This window comes from Melanerpes formicivorus, unplaced genomic scaffold (assembly GCF_026170545.1).
Source record: "Melanerpes formicivorus ecotype bairdi unplaced genomic scaffold, bMelFor1.0.p_v2 SCAF_2, whole genome shotgun sequence".
Taxonomy (NCBI): domain Eukaryota; kingdom Metazoa; phylum Chordata; class Aves; order Piciformes; family Picidae; genus Melanerpes; species Melanerpes formicivorus.
Window position 1 is genome coordinate 36,232,009 of NW_027142354.1, and position 18,855 is coordinate 36,250,863.

General features: G+C 39.9%; 1 protein-coding gene across 4 annotated transcripts in view; it reads right to left on the reverse strand.

Annotated features, from left to right (window-relative positions):
- Positions 1–18,855, reverse strand: part of STRN (striatin) — a 79,224-nt gene that overhangs the window by 8,460 nt on the left and 51,909 nt on the right. For all 4 annotated transcript variants that reach the window (XM_068156193.1, XM_068156199.1, XM_068156208.1 and 1 more), the window contains 8 exons: positions 16,874–17,010; positions 12,336–12,511; positions 11,339–11,386; positions 10,623–10,744; positions 9,530–9,697; positions 7,426–7,566; positions 4,877–4,984; positions 55–141 (listed from right to left, as the gene is read on the reverse strand). In XM_068156193.1, the coding sequence (XP_068012294.1) occupies positions 55–141; positions 4,877–4,984; positions 7,426–7,566; positions 9,530–9,697; positions 10,623–10,744; positions 11,339–11,386; positions 12,336–12,511; positions 16,874–17,010 (987 nt within the window). The remainder of the gene's footprint in view (positions 1–54; positions 142–4,876; positions 4,985–7,425; positions 7,567–9,529; positions 9,698–10,622; positions 10,745–11,338; positions 11,387–12,335; positions 12,512–16,873; positions 17,011–18,855) is intronic.

Genomic DNA, 18,855 nt, shown 5'->3' on the forward strand with positions numbered 1-18,855 from the left:
GTAATTCTCATGTCTGCCATTATGAGAAAGAAAGTAAAATCTGAATATACTTACTGCCAGACATCAAGTACAAGCCATTAGGATCAACAGCTAAACTTGTAACTGCATCTAAGTGAGCTACCATGGAGTGGATCAGTTTTCCTTTGAAAGAAAAGGAATTATTTAGGTTATTTTCTGCAATTCACTTTATCATCTGTTTGCACTGCTTAAACTCTACCACTACTCATAAATACAAGATCTTGTCCCACGACTGAATCATCAGAATTATGTAAATCCTTCTTTTAATTTTTACAGTCTCAAGAAAGCCATAGTAGCAGTATCATCAACTTCATTAGACCTTTGGTTTATGTCTGCAAAACCACCATGTGTATTTTATCACTGTGCATTTCAAGTACCTGTACAAATGAGTACAGGAACAAGGTCTTAACTGGGAAGGGGAATGAAGTCTGAGAATAACTAAGAAGCAATGAATATAAACTACACAGGAACACAGAACAATTTTAGTCAAGCCAAAGAAAATTAATATTCTATCACAGCTTAAAATAATTACAATATGATTTCATGTTAAAATAAGAAATCAAAGGGTTGAATGTGGGGGGGGTTGCAAAAGATAAAACAGAAAAAGAGCAGCATGAGCAGCAGTTTATTTTGCTATATATTAGAGAACTGTATCATCAAGCATATAAGCTACTTTCATTTTTTTGTCTCAGCTTCCACAGGGTCTTTTCACCTCTTATTTAACATATCTCCAGGGAGCCGCAAACTTAAAAATCAACAAGAATATTGAATGATCTCAACATAACTCATAACACAGTGGTACATGGAAGCAGAGAAGTCACAGACAAATTTATTGAGATTCACAGTCAGAATATCAGATTAATTCTACTACTCCTATCAAAAAGTCCTTTAAAACTTCTGTGAAATGCATAATTACTCATCCCAGTGCATCTCACACTATAAATTAGAGAAAATATTATAAGCTGTCCAGCAGCTTCTGCAGAAGTGAGAAAGGAAAACTATGATGTAGTTGCCATTACAGAAACACGGCGGGACGATTCACACAACTGGAGTACTGCACTAGGTGGTTACGTGCTCTTTAGCAGAGACAGGCGAGAGAGAAGAGGAGGAGGGGTGGCCCCAGATATTAGGGAATCTCTTGATGCCTCAGAACTTGAGGTTGCAGATGAAAGGATTGAGTGCCTGTGGGTTAAAATCAGAGGGAGTGCTAACAAAACTGACATCCTGGTTGGAGTCTGTTATAGACCAACCAACCAGGATGAAGAGGTTGATGAAATATTCTATAAGCAAATGGAGGATGTCTCAAGATCATCAGACTTTGTCCTTGTGGGCAACTTTAACCTGCCAGACATCTGCTGGGAACTTAGCAGAGAGGAGGCAGTCCTAAAGGTTCTTAGAGGGTATGGAGGACAGCTTCTTGGTGCAGCTGTTATGTGAGCCTACCAGGGGTCAGGCCCTGCTTGACCTGCTCTTCTCAAATAGAGAAGGGCTGGTGGGAGATACGATGGTAGAAGAATGTCTAGGGTGCAGCAACCATGAGATAGTGAAGTTCTCAATATGCAGGGAAACAAGGAGGAGCAATAACAGAACCCTCACTTTGGACTTCCAGAGGGCAAACGTCACTTTATTTAAGCAACTAATTGGGAGAGTAGCCTGGGTAGCAGCCCTTAAGAACAAAGGGGTCCAGGATGGCTGGACCTACTTCAAACCGGAGCTCTTGAAGGCACCGGAACAGGCTGTGCCCATGTGCTGAAAGATGAGCTGCCGGGGAAGGCAGCCTGCCTGGATGGGCAAGAAGCTCTTGAAGGAATTAAGGGGAAAAAAGAGGGTGTATTGCCTTTGGAAAGCGGGGGAGGCTACTCATGACATGTTTAAGGATGTTGTTAGATCATGTAGGAGAAAAATTAGAGAGGCAAAAGCCCAGTTAGAATTTAACCTGGCCACTTCTGTGAAGAACAATAAAAAGCATTTTTGTAAATATATTAATGCTAAAAAGAGGGGCAAGAACAACCTCCACTCTTTATTGGACCTGGAGGAGAATATTGTAACTAAAGATGAGGAAAAGGCTGAGGTACTAAATACCTTCTTTGCCTCCATTTTCAACAGTAAGGCAGTAGGACTTCAGGATAACTGGCCTCCTGAACTGGTAGGTGGGGTCAGGGGGCAGTATAATCCCCCTGAAATCCAGGAGGAAGCAGTTAGAGACTTCCTGAGCCACTTGGACACTCACAAGGCCATGGGACAAGGTGGGATCCATCCTAGGGTACTGAGAGAGCTGGCAGATGAGCTTGCCAAACTGCTCTCGATCACTTACCATCAGTCCTGGCCCACTGGAGAGGTGCCAGATGACTGGAAGCTGGCCAATGTGATGCCCATCCACATGAAGGGCTGGAAGGAGGATTCTGGAAACTACAGGCCTGTCAGCCTGACCTCAGTGCCAGGAAAGATTATGGAGCAGATCATCTTGGGGGCAATCACAACACACCTGCAGGATGGCCAAGGGATCAGGCCCAGCCAGCATGGATTTAGGAAGGGGCAGGTCCTGCCTGACCAACCTGATCTCCTTCTATAACCAGGTGACCCTTCTGGTGGATGTGGGGAAGGCTGTGGATGTAGTCTACCCGGACTTCAGCAAGGCCTTTGACACTGTCCCTGACAGCAAACTCCTGGCCAAGCTGTCAGCTCATGGCTTGGAAAGAAGCATTCTAACGCTGAGTTAGGAACTTGCTGGAGGGCCGAGCCCAGACAGTGGTGGCGAATGGTGCCACATCCAGCTGGCATCATCTTTACTGATGATCTAAATGAGGGGATTGAGTCCACCATTAGTATGTATGTAGATGACACCAAGTTGGGGGCAGGTGTTGATCTGTTAGAGGGTAGAAGGGCTCTCCAGAGGGACCTTGACAGGCTGGACTGATGGGCAGAGTCCAACATGATGTCATTTAACAAGTCCAAGTGCTGGGTCCTGTACTTTGGTCACAACAACCCCATGCAGTGCTACAGGCTGGGGTCAGAGTGGCTGGAGAGCAGCCAGGCAGAAAGGGACCTGGGGGTACTGATTGACAGCCAGCTGAATATGAGCCAGCATTGTCCCCAGGTGGCCAAGAAGGCCAATAGCATCCTGGCCTGCATCAGAAATAGTGTGGCCAGCAGGAGCAGGGAAGTCATTGTGCCCCTGTACTTAGCACTGGTTAGGCCACATCTTGAGAATTGTGTCCAGTTCTAGGCCCCTCAATTTAAGAAGGATATTGAGATACTTGAACGTGTTGAAAGAAGGGCAACGAGGATGGTGAGAGGCCTGGAGCACAGGCCCTATGCGGAGAGGCTGAGGGAGCTGGGGTTGCTTATCACAGTATCACTTAGGTTGGAAAGGACCTCGAGGATCATTGAGTCCAACCTATCAACACAGACCCCATGACTAGACCATGGCACCAAGTGCCACGTCCAATCTCCTCTTGAACGCCTCCAGGGTTGATGACTCAACCACCTCCCTGGGCAACCCGTTCCAATGACGAATTACTCGCTCGGTGAAGAACTTCCTCCTCACCTCAAGTCTAAACCTCCCCTGGCGCAGCTTGAGACTGTGTCCCCTTGTTCTGGTGCTGGTTGCCTGGGAGAAGAGGCCAACCCCTTCCTGGCTACAACCACCTTTCAGGTAGTTGTAGAGGGCAATGAGGTCACCCCTGAGCCTCCTCTTCTCCAGGCTAAACAATCCCAGCTCCCTCAGCCTCTCCTCATAGGGCTTGTGTTCAATGCCTCTCACCAGCCTTGTTGCCCTTCTCTGGACATGTTCAAGTATTTCGATGTCCTTCTTAAACTGAGGGGCCTAGAACTGGACACAGTACTCCAGGTGCGGCCTAACCAATGCAGAGTACAGGGGCACTATGACCTCCCTGCTCCTGCTGGCCACACTATTCCTAATGCAGGCCAGGATGCTATTGGCCCTCCTGGCCACCTGGGCACACTGTTGGCTCATATTCAGGTGGCTGTCGATCAGCACACCCAGGTCCCTCTCTGTTTGGGAGCTCTCCAGCCACTCCGACCCCAGCATGTAGCTCTGCATGGGATTGCCGTAGCTTAGCCTGGAGAAGGCTCAGAGGAGACCTTATTGCTCTCTACAACTTCCTGAAAGGATGTTGTAGCCAGATAGGGGTTGGTCTCTTCTCCCAGGCAACCAGCATCAGAAGAAAAGTCTCAAGCTGCACAAGGGGAAGTTAAGGCTTGAGGTGAAAAGAAAGTTCTTCACAGAGAGAGTTGTTAGCCCTTGGAATGTGCTGCCCAGGGAGGTGGTGGAGTCACCATCCATGGAGGTGTTCAAAAAAGGATTGGATGTGGCACTTGGAGCCATGGTTTAGTTCATCATGAGGTGTTGGGTGATAGGTTGGACTTGGTGACCTCTGAGGTCTTTTCTAACCTTATTGATTCTATGATTTGGAGAAATACATCACCAATCCATCAGGCAGAAGCCTTGGAAGCATTAAAGATGCGCTAGAGCTTCCTGCCCTTAGATCATAATAACAGCCAACAGAACAGAAGAAAAATGAACAGAAACATATGAAGACTTTTAAAAAGCTTCCTTTTATGTTAAATATTGATAACCCCTACAAATAAGCAATAAAAAAAAAACAGTCAGACACTGATGTAGGTTCATTATCACTGTGTCAAAAAGCTTGTAAGTGGATTGGCAATCTTTGGGCTCTACTGGTAATGAGAGAGTTCTATTTTAGAGGATATTTAATTCATTTTTTTTTCTGCAGTCCCCAGCATTCATGTGAAGAATATTAATCACAATGAATTTCTGTTTACATCATATGATATACAACTGCCATTGACTATCATCTGCTGAAGAGATGCATACCTGTGTTGTTGTCATAGAATTTGATGTGCCTGTCTTCATGAGCAGTGATACTAATTGGAAGAGTTGGATGGCTGATGACTCTGTTTATCTGACAGGAGGAACTGATTGCTAAGAAAAAAGAAATAGAAAAAGCATGTAAATACATGTAAATTGATAAATTCTTTAGAAGATTGCTACTACAAAATACATAGTCAATCTTAGTTGCATATAATTCTTACCTTTATACAATGGAAATTCTCAGCTAGCACATTATGTAATGTGATTTTACATGCAATTTACTTTCCAAACTACACACACATAGATGCATACATAAACCATATGTATGAGTGTAAATACAAAGAAGCAAGGTCCAACTTTTGGGTGCAGTTTTAGGTGGAGACATGTAAGAATGTAAAGCCAAATACCAAAATACCTTTTTTGCATTCACCCACTTCCACATCCCCTCTATTGTCAAGCCAAGCTTTCTTGACAACATACAGACAGTACGGGAAAATTAACACTGTGACCAGTATGTTTCCATGTAAGCAGCATCTCATGCCCTCACCCTCACAGAGTAAAACTCACCTACTATTATTTGATATACATGGATTAAAATTCTTATTGATGAAAATTATGCTAGACTATTCCTGGGAGATCAATTTTGCTAACCTTCAAGAATCTTGAAGTATCACACATATATGTATGCTCATATACACACACGCATACGTGCCGAAAAGCATGTGGGCTTTTTGTGTTAGAAATCTAGGCAGTGGTAGAGACTTCAATTTATATCTCTCTATAAAAATCTGAATTGTTAAGCAGCATCAGCATGTACAGAACATTTAAAAATTATGGAAGTGTAAATTACAGAAAAAGCCCATTCATATCAATGACTGCCTCTAAAGTTAGTACTACTAAAAGCACATGAGCCTCAATCACATCCAGATATCTTCACAGTTTTAAAACACCAAGCAGCACGAGGCTTATACTGAGCAGGGGAGTCCCTAATTGGTGGTGGTAGGACATTTCACATGACTTGTTTTTCTCTTGACTAGTTCTTGTAGAATTTTTTTTTTTTTTGCAAATACTGTTATGTAACTGAAGATACTAAAAAGGGATGGCTGGCTGCCATACTGTGACCTTGTTTTCTTTAAGAAATATTACTGAATTATAGTAAGGAGATGGGGAAGGGGGAAAGAGAAAAAAAAAAAAGGAAGAAAGTTAATGTCCACTAGATAGCAACTACTGGTTTAGAATTTTTTTGTTTCAGACAGGAACAAAGATGTGGGCTAAAAAGAGAAATCCTGCACAGTAAGGAATAACGTAAAGGGGATGACACATTTTCCTCTTATGACAGTCATTTTAAAATGGACAAGCAAAGTCAAGAAGGGTTTACTCCCTTTAAAAATATAGTGGGAGGATTCAGTAACTAACATTATAGGTGGGGGAAAAAGTTGAAGGGAATGGGAATGGACCAGGTTGGAAAAGACCTCTGAGATCATTGAGCCCAACCAATGACCCAACACCATCTAATCAACTAAACCACGGCACCAAGTGACTCATCCAGTCTCTTCTTAAACACCTCCAGTGATGGTGACTCGACCACCACCCTGGGCAGCCCATTCCAATGGCCAATCACTTTTCTGTGAAGAACTTCTTCCTAACAAAACTGAAAGAAAACCCAACCCCAAGCCAAGTGCAAGAAGCCTGCTGCCCCTGCCCTGGGCTGTGTGGAGCAGGACGTTGGTGGCTGAGCTTGGCAGGAGGCTAGGATGTTCTGGCTGCTGGCAGCACCATGGCCAGCAGCAGCCAGCAGGGTTATCAATAGTGGATGAAGCTCCAACTTGCTTATCTCCACCAAGGGCATTTTAGAAAAGACTGAACATTTATATTGCTGTTACCAGGCTACTAATATGCAACCTTTAGCTCATTCTAGTCTCCTTCCTAAGACCCAGGTAAAATAATTTACAGTTTTCTCTAACAAGTCTGATATTGGCCATTGTCATGAGCCATGGCATCATATGGGATCTTCTGAATACTCTTTCCACTGAAGCTTTGTTTTTCTTCTACAGTGAAAACTTTAACTAAAGCCCAACTGCAAAGGAGCTGAGAATGTGTATAAACAGTATATATAAAATCTACACACACTCTCAAATTTTTAATAAATTCAGATTTAGATTTTCCTGATATTACATCTATCTTGCAATTTTAGACCAAAGCAAGAATAGAAATCTTGAACCTGCAAAGACCACTAGGCTGTGTTAAAGAAATCTGTGCTTTTTCTTGTGATACTGTTCCTTGAAGAGGAATTTAGATAGTGTGGGCTTGTTTCTTCCACCTTCTCACAAAAGTATGTGCCCTATTCTGCTACTGAAATATCCACAAGATCTGCTGCAACAGTAATAATTTACTGTTACCTCTCAAAACACAGCTTGTAACATAATTCTTGTTATAATTTATCATGACACTGCATAGTTGTTTGGAAACAGCAAAAAGCCTATCAACAGTATTGCTCTTAAGCATTTCTTGGTTTTTAGTTTGGGGTTTCTTTGGGGTTTTTTGATACTTACTAGCATCCACACTGGACTCCAGGGTAAGAATTCGCTGTTGTGTTTCCATGTTAAAAATGCTAGTGTATCCACTGTTAAATGATGCTACCATGAGGCTTGGGTCACTGCTCACAAGATCTACCGACAAAGGAATTCCCATTTCTAGAAAACCATGTAGAGAACATTTTCTTAAATTAATTTGGTGTAAAGAAAACAAACCAAAACTCCAAACAAACAAAAACCCCCAACCAGTTAAGCCCTTTCATATCAAAAGGCCATGATTGTGAAAGGAATTTTAAAAATTTACATTCTGCAAATCTAAATAAATTGCCCTGTATGATCACTATCTTCATCCTGTTTTTCTGATAGGCATATCAACAACAATGTTTACCAAGACACTGTATTTGCAACTGAAGCTGGACAGAAATACAGCTACAAATTGCCCCCTTTTCCTTCCACTGCATCAAGTAAAAGGCTATGTAACTGAAGGGGTAAACTCATTTACAGAACAGGTGATTAATGTTATTATCAATGTAGGCAAATTCAGACCTTAAAAAACCCAGCAAAGCTTTCCAGGTGCAAATTTTGTACACTGACATGGTTAGCATGAAATGTTGCATAACTTCATTACAAGTATGCATCTGATCTCCTGACACTGTAGCTGTCCGAGCACTACAGGACAGAAAGCCAAATCAGAAAAACTTGGGTACAGGAAATATCCCTTAGAATTTTTCTCCTCAAATATCTTGTTCACTACCCACTATGTGAAAGAACACCATCAGCTGCACAGATGCCAGGAGGAGGAAGAGGCACAGAGTGAGACACAATGTTAAGCAGCCTAATGTCCATAAATCCAGATAACGCAGGAATATCATCACCTCCCTCTGAATCCAAGAGTAATGGGAGTAACATCTTTACTGGACACATGACCTCAAGAATGTTAATGTGGCTCAGGAATGGTGAGTCTTATCTACAGGCACTACAATACAGCCAAAAATGAGTGGTGCTAGCAGAAAATGTATCTATTTCTGAAGTGACCTTAACTACCACTGCAATGCCTGTTTACCTGCAGCTTCCTGGTAAGTCTACAATGATGACTGCTAGGCATTTTAGCAGTTTGTTCACACTTCTCAATAAGCCATAGGGAAACTCAGTTTCCAGAGATGATCTTTGAATTTTACATTTCATTCCAGCTTGAAAAGTAAAACCCCCAAAGATTACCTCTGTGAGGCAAGACTACTTCACCTTCCCTCTCACTTTAATAACTAAAGCCCAAACCAATCAATCAACCAAGCAAAATCACTACCAGGAAGTTTTAAAAGCAGACAAGTAGGCAATTTGGCAGTAAACTAGTTATGTTTTTCTCAGAATCTTGCAGACCTTTGGAAACATAGTTCTGCAAGAACTAAAATAAATTAAACATTTGTTTTGGTCAGTGTAGTTTAACTAACAAGTAATAGCAGACCTGATCAGCTTTACATCATAATTTGGTAGGTCTGTTCAGTTATGCCAAATACTATTTTGTCTTAAAGTTGTTCTGAAGAGCTAAGGAACTGTCTTGGTTTATTGGTGATTATGATGAGCTCTATGAGTGTGGCCATGCCAATGGACTTATTCTAGTGCACTTAAGACAGTAACTTCAATAAATTACACTCTAAGCAATAGGATTTTGATTTGCACATGACACTGCAGTAACTAGATCTAAAGGAGGAATTTTTTTTCAACTAGCAGTGCTTAAGATTACTGTTACTGCTATTTAGTTAATATGCAAACATGGAAATACAACTGGAAGGTACAATGGCACTAGCCTGAGATGAAGCACTGGCTACTGCAAACCGCTGCTGGGGGAAGGGTTTTTTACTCTGGACAAACCAAAAGGAAGGCCCTAACGAAATCTCATCTATAAAGTCCACACATTACACTCCATGATTCTAGTATCACCAGCAGACCATCTGTTGCACCTGGCTTTTAGATGCATGCAACTTGTCCCCTTGTGTTAAGGTATGTATTCACCTGGTGTCAAAAGAGAACAAACCCAAAATTTAATCTTCCCCATAACATTCCTAAAGATTTGTAGCCAAAAGTATGGCAGCCTGAATGATGAAGACAGGACAATTTTCTGTACCTTGATTATCATTAAATATATTGAGAGCTGGAGCAATTTCTGTAGCTTTCCACAGACGTATAGTGCCGTCTGCTGAACAGGACAGCAAACGCTGGTGTGCTCCACTGTAAACCAGACTCCACACTGCATCTGTATGGCCTACAAAGGCACCTCTCAGAACAGAAGGATCTGTGAACAGAACAAACCACATTTCAAAACAAAATCTGAGTTAAGTCAACAGTTGTATCCTGGTCTGTGTTTATAGATCAACCTTAAAAAGCTAGTCCATGAAAAAAAACAAGACTAATCAGATCATATCAATACAGAATCAATTATTCTTGTAGAAGATTCTTGAATTTTATCAGCATTCAGTTATCCAGGTTAGGTCTGATAGAACAAAACAATGTTGTAGCAGAAGGGACAGTACCAAAGCTGACAAAAACACTTTGACTTCAAAATTTACTTTCAACCATTAATGGCACATTGATCCCTTTTTTCCATAAGCCAGCTTTGAGGCCAACCACATCTTAAGCTATAAGCGAAAAATGGATTGGACATGGCACTTGGTGCCATGGTTTAGTAGTCATGAGGTCTCAGGTGACAGGTTGGACTTGATGATCTTTTGAGGTCTCTTCCAACCTTATTGATTCTATGATTCTATATTTTAAAACACAGACACAAGGCTGACATTCATTCAGAGCTCACAAACCCTACCAAACTGGGATTTTTTAGCTGTTTGCAGACATTAATAGATTTGGTCTCAGACTATACAACCTCTTTTTATCTCAGCTGCAGAGCAATTTGTTGAATAAAAAAAGCCATTAACATACATATTTGCTGTCCTTGCAAAGTATCAGGTTTAGTCTTTTACTTTTTCAACCTAGCTGTTTCACAAATCTGTGATGAGATCAAGTCCTTTTTCAAGGAAATGATGAATTTTATCTTCTCATCAACCAACATCAGTATTAAAAGAGAAATTTACTTAAAGTAATTGAAGACAACATTGAATCTTCTCTTTTAAATTCTCTAAGAAGCGTCACCCACCTATTATAAGACACATAACATTAATGTCAATAAATGCATCATTTCACTGGTGTGTGTGGCAGAAACATACCATAAGAGTCATAGGGGTCAATGTTTGGATTGGTTGTGTTCCAGCCATGGATGAGGCCATCTGTTCCCCCACTGTAACACTGTTCACCATTACTGCTCATCACCACACAGAGCACTGGTCCACTGAAAGAACACCCACCAAAGAAAGGTTGATTATCAACATTATGGTTATGATCATGTGAAAAACAGTGTCAACGGAATCATCAAGATTCCCTGTTAGACACAAGTCACTTACTGCATGGAATGCAACAAATTTCCCACAAAAATACCATCACAATATTTGTCTATGTAACTACAATCAGGACAATGTAACTACTATGCACGTGAAATATGAAAGAAGTGTCACAATTCTAAACCATAGGCTTTCTTATTTTGCATAAACAGCAAGGCTCTTTCATTAAATCAATCCAGTAGATTTAAATTCAGTGCAAACAGATGCACGTATCTGGCAAGTAGGGAAGAGGTGAAACAATGAACAGCACATGTAACCAAATTTGAACTGCATCAAATTTGTAGGCTTCTTTTTTTAAAACTACAGTGTACCTAGCTCCAAACATAATTATGCAGAAAGGAGATTAACCTATGCAGTTCTGTCAAATAACAAGGGAACTAAAGGAACTACATAAAATCACTAGTTGTCAGGGTTGAAATTACTTTTAAAAAGCTATTTTGTTTAAAAATCTGAAAATATGACAGAGTTTCTCAGGAAATACTCACGTATGTGCTCTGAAGGTATATATTGGCTCTACATCAAGAGAAGCACTCCTAAATGAAGTACAAGAAAAAGTTAACATGCAAAGCACCGTGTAATGTCACATACAAAAACATGACAGAACTGCTAAATTCTCCAAACCACTGCCACATCTTTTAAAGCATTTCTCTCACAACTTCCTCTCCCATCTGCCTAGAAATTCTTTCCATTCTTTTAAAATATGATGGATTTGTTACTTTGTTTTGTGTTTAAAGATGTTCAGAGTCCACAAATTCTCACTGACCAAAGCAGTACGTAGGTACCTTAATGGTAGGAAAGGACTGGAGGGCCATCAGTATGATATGGAATATATTATTAAGTGCTCCAAATCCCTATCAAAGCAAAGAAGCTTATGATACCTTGTTTTCATGTTAATTCTGTAGCACATTTTCAAACCACTTCAAAAACTCCTGCCTCAACTTTACCAGTCTGGTGCTTGTTACAGGCTGTGGGAAGACCACATGCTTTCCCCAGTCCTCCTAAAAGGTAAGATGGACTTCCCCTTTACTTTATTAGCCCTGCTCTCATTTTTGGAAATTGTCAACAATATGCAAGCAACAGTGCACTAAGGAACCTGGCAACATCTCAAAGTTTAAACTATACACATATATATGCATATATGTGTATACATATATATAAATGCATTTTGGTACATTTATATACACATGCAAGCACATTAACAGGCCATATCCAAATATTTTCACTAGTAAATTAATTTGGCATATTATGTACAAGGAAAATTTAAAAAGCAAATGGTTTTCATTTTCACAAACAAAACCTTCAAAAATATGCATGAATTTCTTCTACAAGAGCTTGTTTTCCTACTCTTACATTCAAGGAACAACTTCCATTAACTGCAAGGGCCATCCAGTGAAGCAATATCTAAAACTGATTTTTTTTTTCCCTCTTCATAAATGAATTATTTTTTTTTTTCAATTAAGCAAAAATCCAAAAACTTCTTACTTTTTTGCTGGGGCTGTTTTTTGTAAATTCCACATTTTTAATGTATGGTCCTCTGAAGCTGTTATTAAGACTGGTTCAACTGGATGAAAAGCGAGACCTCTTATTCCATCAAAGTGACTTCTTAATGTGAATTTCGGGTTCCAAGTCTTTCTCAATGCATCTTTATTGTTTGCTATCTAATCAAAAAACAAAATAAAATAAAAAAGCCCAACTTGAAATTTATGTGGGAGGCACAAGAAAAGGAAGAAATCAGATGTTTAGTTTGGCATTTTCAGAAGATGTGAAATTACCTCATCCGCTTTTCATTAACAACCTGCTCTTGAGCAACTGTCCATTTAACAGTGGTCAGGCAATTTAAAATGAGAAGGTAGATGCATTCAACAAAGACAGCATGTAGTGTTGTGTCCACAGCAATACATTCTGTGTAAATCTGAAATATTCTGTGCCTGTTAAGTTGCACAATTTAAAACATGAAAAGTGCCTTTCTGACTGATACTGCTGTAAATTCTGTTTGGTATTTGAAATTTAACCTACTCCTGCTGGCTCATTCACTAACACTAGGCCTGATTCAACCAAGCTGCAGTCCCTGGATATCCAAAGTACCACTGACATGGCATCTCTGAAGTAAAGGTCTAAAAGAAACAAGAGAAGTGTCTAACATGTCTAACAGAACAGAAAAGAACATAACCTAACTCACTCACCAAAGGCAATATAAGCTCTGTAATAATGCAAGACAATCTTGCCAGAGCAAAAAAAACAGGGGTGGGGATGGGCAAGGAAATGGCTTGGCTACAAACTGGCAAGCACTATGCTACCACAGATATAGACAAAATTATGTGTCCACAAATGCATTTTAGCAGATCCAAAAAGAAAGCCCTTAAGAAAAACCCAAAGAGTTACTTGAACAAATGTTGATGTAAAATGCTGAACAGACTTTTATTGATCTGTCAATCAACACTGTCATAGTAAATTTTACCTTCCTATAGCCACTGCTGATGCTGGTTGTGGAAAACCAGAAAACCAAGCAATTATGATTTACATATCAATGATTTCATTTTACTTATGTTGAAAGCTACGCATAAATCCAAATAATTTAGTATTGTTAGCAACAAAGAAGCAAGAACTATTTTGAGTCACTCTGTGAACATACATTTTATGCTGGAATGGCAGGTGGTGGGGAGAGGTCTAAAAGTAAAAGTACTTTTTCTTAATTTTTGTACATCTGGATTTAATAATATAAATATGATTCAAATTGAGAGGTTCTATAGATGTTAAACAAGGAGACAGGATTAACAGCAGGCTTAGTCTCACCTGTCTTAGTTCAGGGAGACAAGTGAGTTTCTTTGCCAGTTTACTGCACTGAGTTGGCTCAACAGGAGAACAGACAAATGCTTGAGCTACTGAAAGGATGGGGCAGGACTGCAAAGTTGCCACCTATGGTGGATTTTTTGGAGACTGGCTGAGAAGGTCTCGGCAAAAATGGTAAATTATGTACAGAGCATTCAGATATGTGGAGAGGAATTTAGTTGCCACAACACAGCCATCTAATCACAATTAGGAGATAGAGGGAACCTCACAGGTCCTCCAGTGCCATAACAGCAGCACAGGTTCTGTGTAACATCTCTGAAAGTCACAGACACCTCAGATAGACTAACAGGGCATGCCAGTTCTGGTGGGATAATAGTCTCCATCTGCATCTCATTCAAAGATGCTCTCCCAAAGGTATCCAAGATGATTACTTTACAAACTGGTAAGTAAATGGAGGGCGGTTCCAGGTAGCAGACCAGTAGCAGAAGTGAAAACAGATCATAGCCCTCAGGCACCGGCTGCCTGACAGCACCACTACCACTACTCTTCATCCAGCAGTCTCTCACAAGCTACGAAAGGCTGGGTTACCAACATAGCAGACAGCCTCCTCTTCTCTCTCCCCACTGAAATACCACAATAAGGTAATTTGAGACTTGAAAAGCAAGTTGGCAGTCAGGAGGGAGGATGCTCAACCCCAAAATTAGCACCTGATCCAGGTTTGCCACTAATATTATTATTCATGTCTATATAAACAATCTGGAAACTCCACAAACAGCAATGGTACACAAGATTATGGACACTGCTCTTGTTCAAAGTCGCAGGAAACCTACCGCAAAGTACAAAACCTCCAAGTCAGTGCAACATATTAAAAGTAACTTTTTTTAGTTCAGATTTTCTTATGCACAATACTCAGGCTACTGTGATATTAGGAAACTTATCCATCTACCCAGAAAAGTAGGGGGAAAAAAAACCTGAGAAACAGTGAGCATTTTTTAAGATAAGAATATGTAAAGAAAGCAAAAAGAAGTACTTGAGAGTATTGGCTAGCAATCTGGCAAATTTCATCCTGTTACAAATTCTAAAAAGCTTACCCAACACACAAAATGAAAATTTTTAAGTAATAAATTCACAATCACATAGTAAGTGAAAACCCTTCTTTAATTTCGACACAGCCAAAGCAACACCAAAACTTAAACTATGAAATGATGTAGGCTAATTCTGCCATGTTTTAGAAGAAAAGAATCCAGTAAAAATGTCCGTGACAAAAGGGACTGAAAATAGGAAAGTGTCTGCAACAGTTGAGAACAAATACCTTTACAGATAGATTCACATGATTTTTTCAACTTCATTCTCCATACAATTCAAAATTGACACCAAAAAAAAAAAATCATACTGAATTTACACTAATCCTACCCCGTTCACATCTGACAGTTGGAAGAAAGTATGAAGTAGTCCAAAATAAAAACACTGCATTGTTTGTAAGCTAAACTTCTAGTGAAATTTGAAATGGAAAAAACTATCCCTTCATTTTGCTTCAATAAAGAGCACAGGGACAAGAGCAAGGAGCTTTGTAAACAATTTCATTTAGCCGGCACTAGAAGAAGTTAATAGTTGAGGTAAGTATGACTATGAAATCCTGATCACAGGACTTCATAGAGTCATTTAACAAACACAAGTTACCATTCTCAACCACACAGAATAGGATAAAGGTGGATAAAGAAATGCTGAATTCCATAAATGAAAGCTGTTAGTTCAGCATACAGACATGGACAAACACACCTGAACAACAAAGCCAGGCACTGAAAGCATTAAGGTCTTGTAGAGATGGTTTAGGTTTGCCATGTCATCTGAATTTAAAAATTCAGCATCTAGGCTTTAGGAACCCCATCTTACTCCTTTTTGTAGGCCCAAAAAATAAATACTGAATTTTAGCAAAGGTGTTCCATATTATTACAATCCTCAAAATTCACAACATATCACATGCTCCTAAACTTACTCTAGTAGTAGAGCACATCCCTGCAATGTCATTCTCAAAATGTGTGTAAACTTTTATTTTTATTTCTTTAAAAGTACAGACAAGGGTAGAACTGTAGGTTGTTTCTGAAGTCTCAGACATAACTTACGATAGTAAAATCCCAGATGGTGATTGCTCTAAGTCAGATTTACTGAAGGACAGGATTCCTCCCCAACATGCAGTACTAAAAAAACACCAAAACATCTCTAAAATACCTCAACCTTGACAGAGCTGGATAATGCAACGGCAAGATTAATCTGAAGTTGACAGATTGTAAAGGAGTAGATGATTAAATACCTGAAGCACCTTTTTGTAATAAATCAGAAATATAGATAAAAGTTTCATAAGACTGCAAAGAAGTAATTTTAGGAAAGACTTTTCATAAAAAGCGAAGGAAAAAGAAGCCATAAGCTACTCACATACTGACAGAAGTGTTGACCACAAGTCTCCTAAAAAGTCTCTAGTCCAGCCTTCCCATTTGAAATGAGACTGTTTCTTACATCAGGTAATGTAAACAAGAGCTCTCCTCCAGTCAAGCCTTGAATATCTCCCAGGAGAGAGATTCCACAGTTTCTCTCAGCAACTTGCTTTAGTACCACCACCTTACACATGACACTTTTTCCACCAATGCTCAACCTGAACTTCCTCAGCCTAATTTGCCACTGTTTCCTCTTGTTTTAACATCTGGCACTAAGGAGAAGCTTGGCTCTGTCATCCTTATGCACCTTTACAGTATCTGCCACCTGCTATTCAAGCACCTCACAGCCTCCTAACAACTGAAAAGACTAGCTCCCTAGTCCCTAGCTGTTGAACTCTCCAATTCCTCTAGAACCCTCTTGAAGCGGAGGGGGCCAAAGCTGCATGCAGGTATGGCCTCACCAGTCCCATGTAGAGGGAACATTAACCTGCCATGCTACTTGCAGTTTTGCTCAGTGTCACTGGGGTTATAAGTGTCCAGTTGAATTACTCTCGCTAATTACATTTACTTTCAACAATTTGAATGACATGGCAGGCAAATGAGAAGGAGAGGGCCTTGCAGAGAGCTTGAAGGCTGCTGTGTATGTGAAGAGTAGATATGTCAAATATAAATTTGTGACATCCTCTGGCAGCATAATTTTAACAGGAAAATGTTTTCTGCTGGAGTCTACACACGTGTAACTTGCACCTGCCTTTAGCAAGTAGAGAGCAGGATCTTGAGTTATCATTGGACACTTACATCATACGTCAGTGAATCCGCCTCATTGGCTACTGTAAGGCCTGCCAGCTCCCCAAGACCCAACTCATTCTCAAGGGCTTCGTCTGTTCCCATAATAAAAGATTTCCCTGAAGAAGGAGGGAACGTTAAAGCTTCCACTGCAAGAAAACAAAACAAAATATCCTGAAACATACATTTATACAACATTGATTAACAAAAGCATATTTTTTTCAGTTCCACAATATGAAATACCTCTCAAGTAACAGAGCAGGAATATTTAAAAATGCATAAAAAAACTATTCTAAAGACGTTCTTACCAATAAACTGTATTCTCTGAATATACTACTTACACACCAAGTGTCATTAGCCACAGAAAGGAAGAGTACACTACTATTCACCCATATATAACACAAAAGCAACACAGAAAAGCTAAGGTATTCTCCAACACCACTATAAAATATGCAAATAGACTCTGGAGAAGTAGCAAACAATTTAGACAAGAATAGCTGGTGGAAGCAGTTGGACTCTTCCTTCCTAACACATTTCACAAGTATGTCTATAATGAAGCTGCACACATGCCTGCAATCTAGCAACACGACTGAAGCTGCATTCCATTAATTGCTACTTGTGAAATCAGTTTAACTACCAAACAAGTTAGCACAGAATTCCAAGGTTTTACTACCAGTATCCAAATGCACTAGTCCACAGCTGTTATAGACTACAGGAGCTCCATTCACTGTAACAAACACATTCACAGGCAGATTCACTAGGAATGGGAGGATCAGAGGCTAAGAGTACAGTTCATACACACCACATAAGGCTCTGCATCAAAAGGTACAACTCAAAAGAGTCTGTGCCTTTACCAGTGTCCCTGTACAACAGCTCTCTAAATCTGTACATCACAAAAAGGGGACTGTATAGATGAAAGTGTATTATCTTCTAGACACAAGACACTTCACTCAATTTTATACACCCTTAGTCTCAAACTACAAGATACTTTCAGTAAATTACAATTTGTTTGCCTTAGCAAACACTGTTGCTATCAGGTAGAGAAACAAATGAAACACCATCTCATTCTCAGTGTCTTACTTATTTTACCTGCACCAACACTAACTCAAAACCAAACAAGCTATGGTTTATAATGAATAGTCTCATCTGCTCAGGCTGCTTCCCTCTTGTCCCAAAGGCATCAGATTCAGATGCTATTCAATTCCCTTATGGTCTGCTCAGCACAATGTATGCGCATATTTCCATTCCACGCTCATATATTTATTGAGTGTCCTGTGTGCTTTCTGTTACTTTTTACAATCGAATAAAAGCCCTTCAAGACCTGCCATTTGATTAGGTCTCTTAGTTATTACCTTTTAATCACAAACACTTCTCACGTTCTTCACTCTAAAAATCTAAACTATCATTACCTTTTTCTCTCTATTTAACTTAGAGTGTTAATATTCCACTCAATATGTAACACATACAGGACACTTAATGTGAAAAGTTACTAGAATAAAAAAAACTGTACACCCAAAACATCACAGTCTCACAGATTTATAAAGGAATACACAGCTAATGTTTTTCAATATTGAGCTTAGACTGATAACAATCAGCTACCCTATTCTGTTTTTGTGAGAGCCCACCTGAGTCTCTGAATTAAAAACCACATTCCTGAAAGGACATGAAAATAGAGGTTTGCTTATATGGCTCTCAGTACACGTGAGAAAAGTTGGAAAGAAAACATTCAACAAAAAATTCCTCCACTCCTCCAAGTGTTGCTAAGTTACTCCCTTCTTTCATAAAGAAGCGTGTAGGAAATAGAACTGCTGAGATCTCTGGTAGCTGTGCCACATGCTGGGGCTTTTTATGCATCTTAATTATAACTTGGCCATCTTACTTTCTCACACTCACTGAAAGGCTGCTAAGTGAAACCCACGTTTTGCTCATTTTTCAAAAGACATATTTACCATTTAAATAAAGAGTACTTACTGATTTTATTGTGCTGCATATTA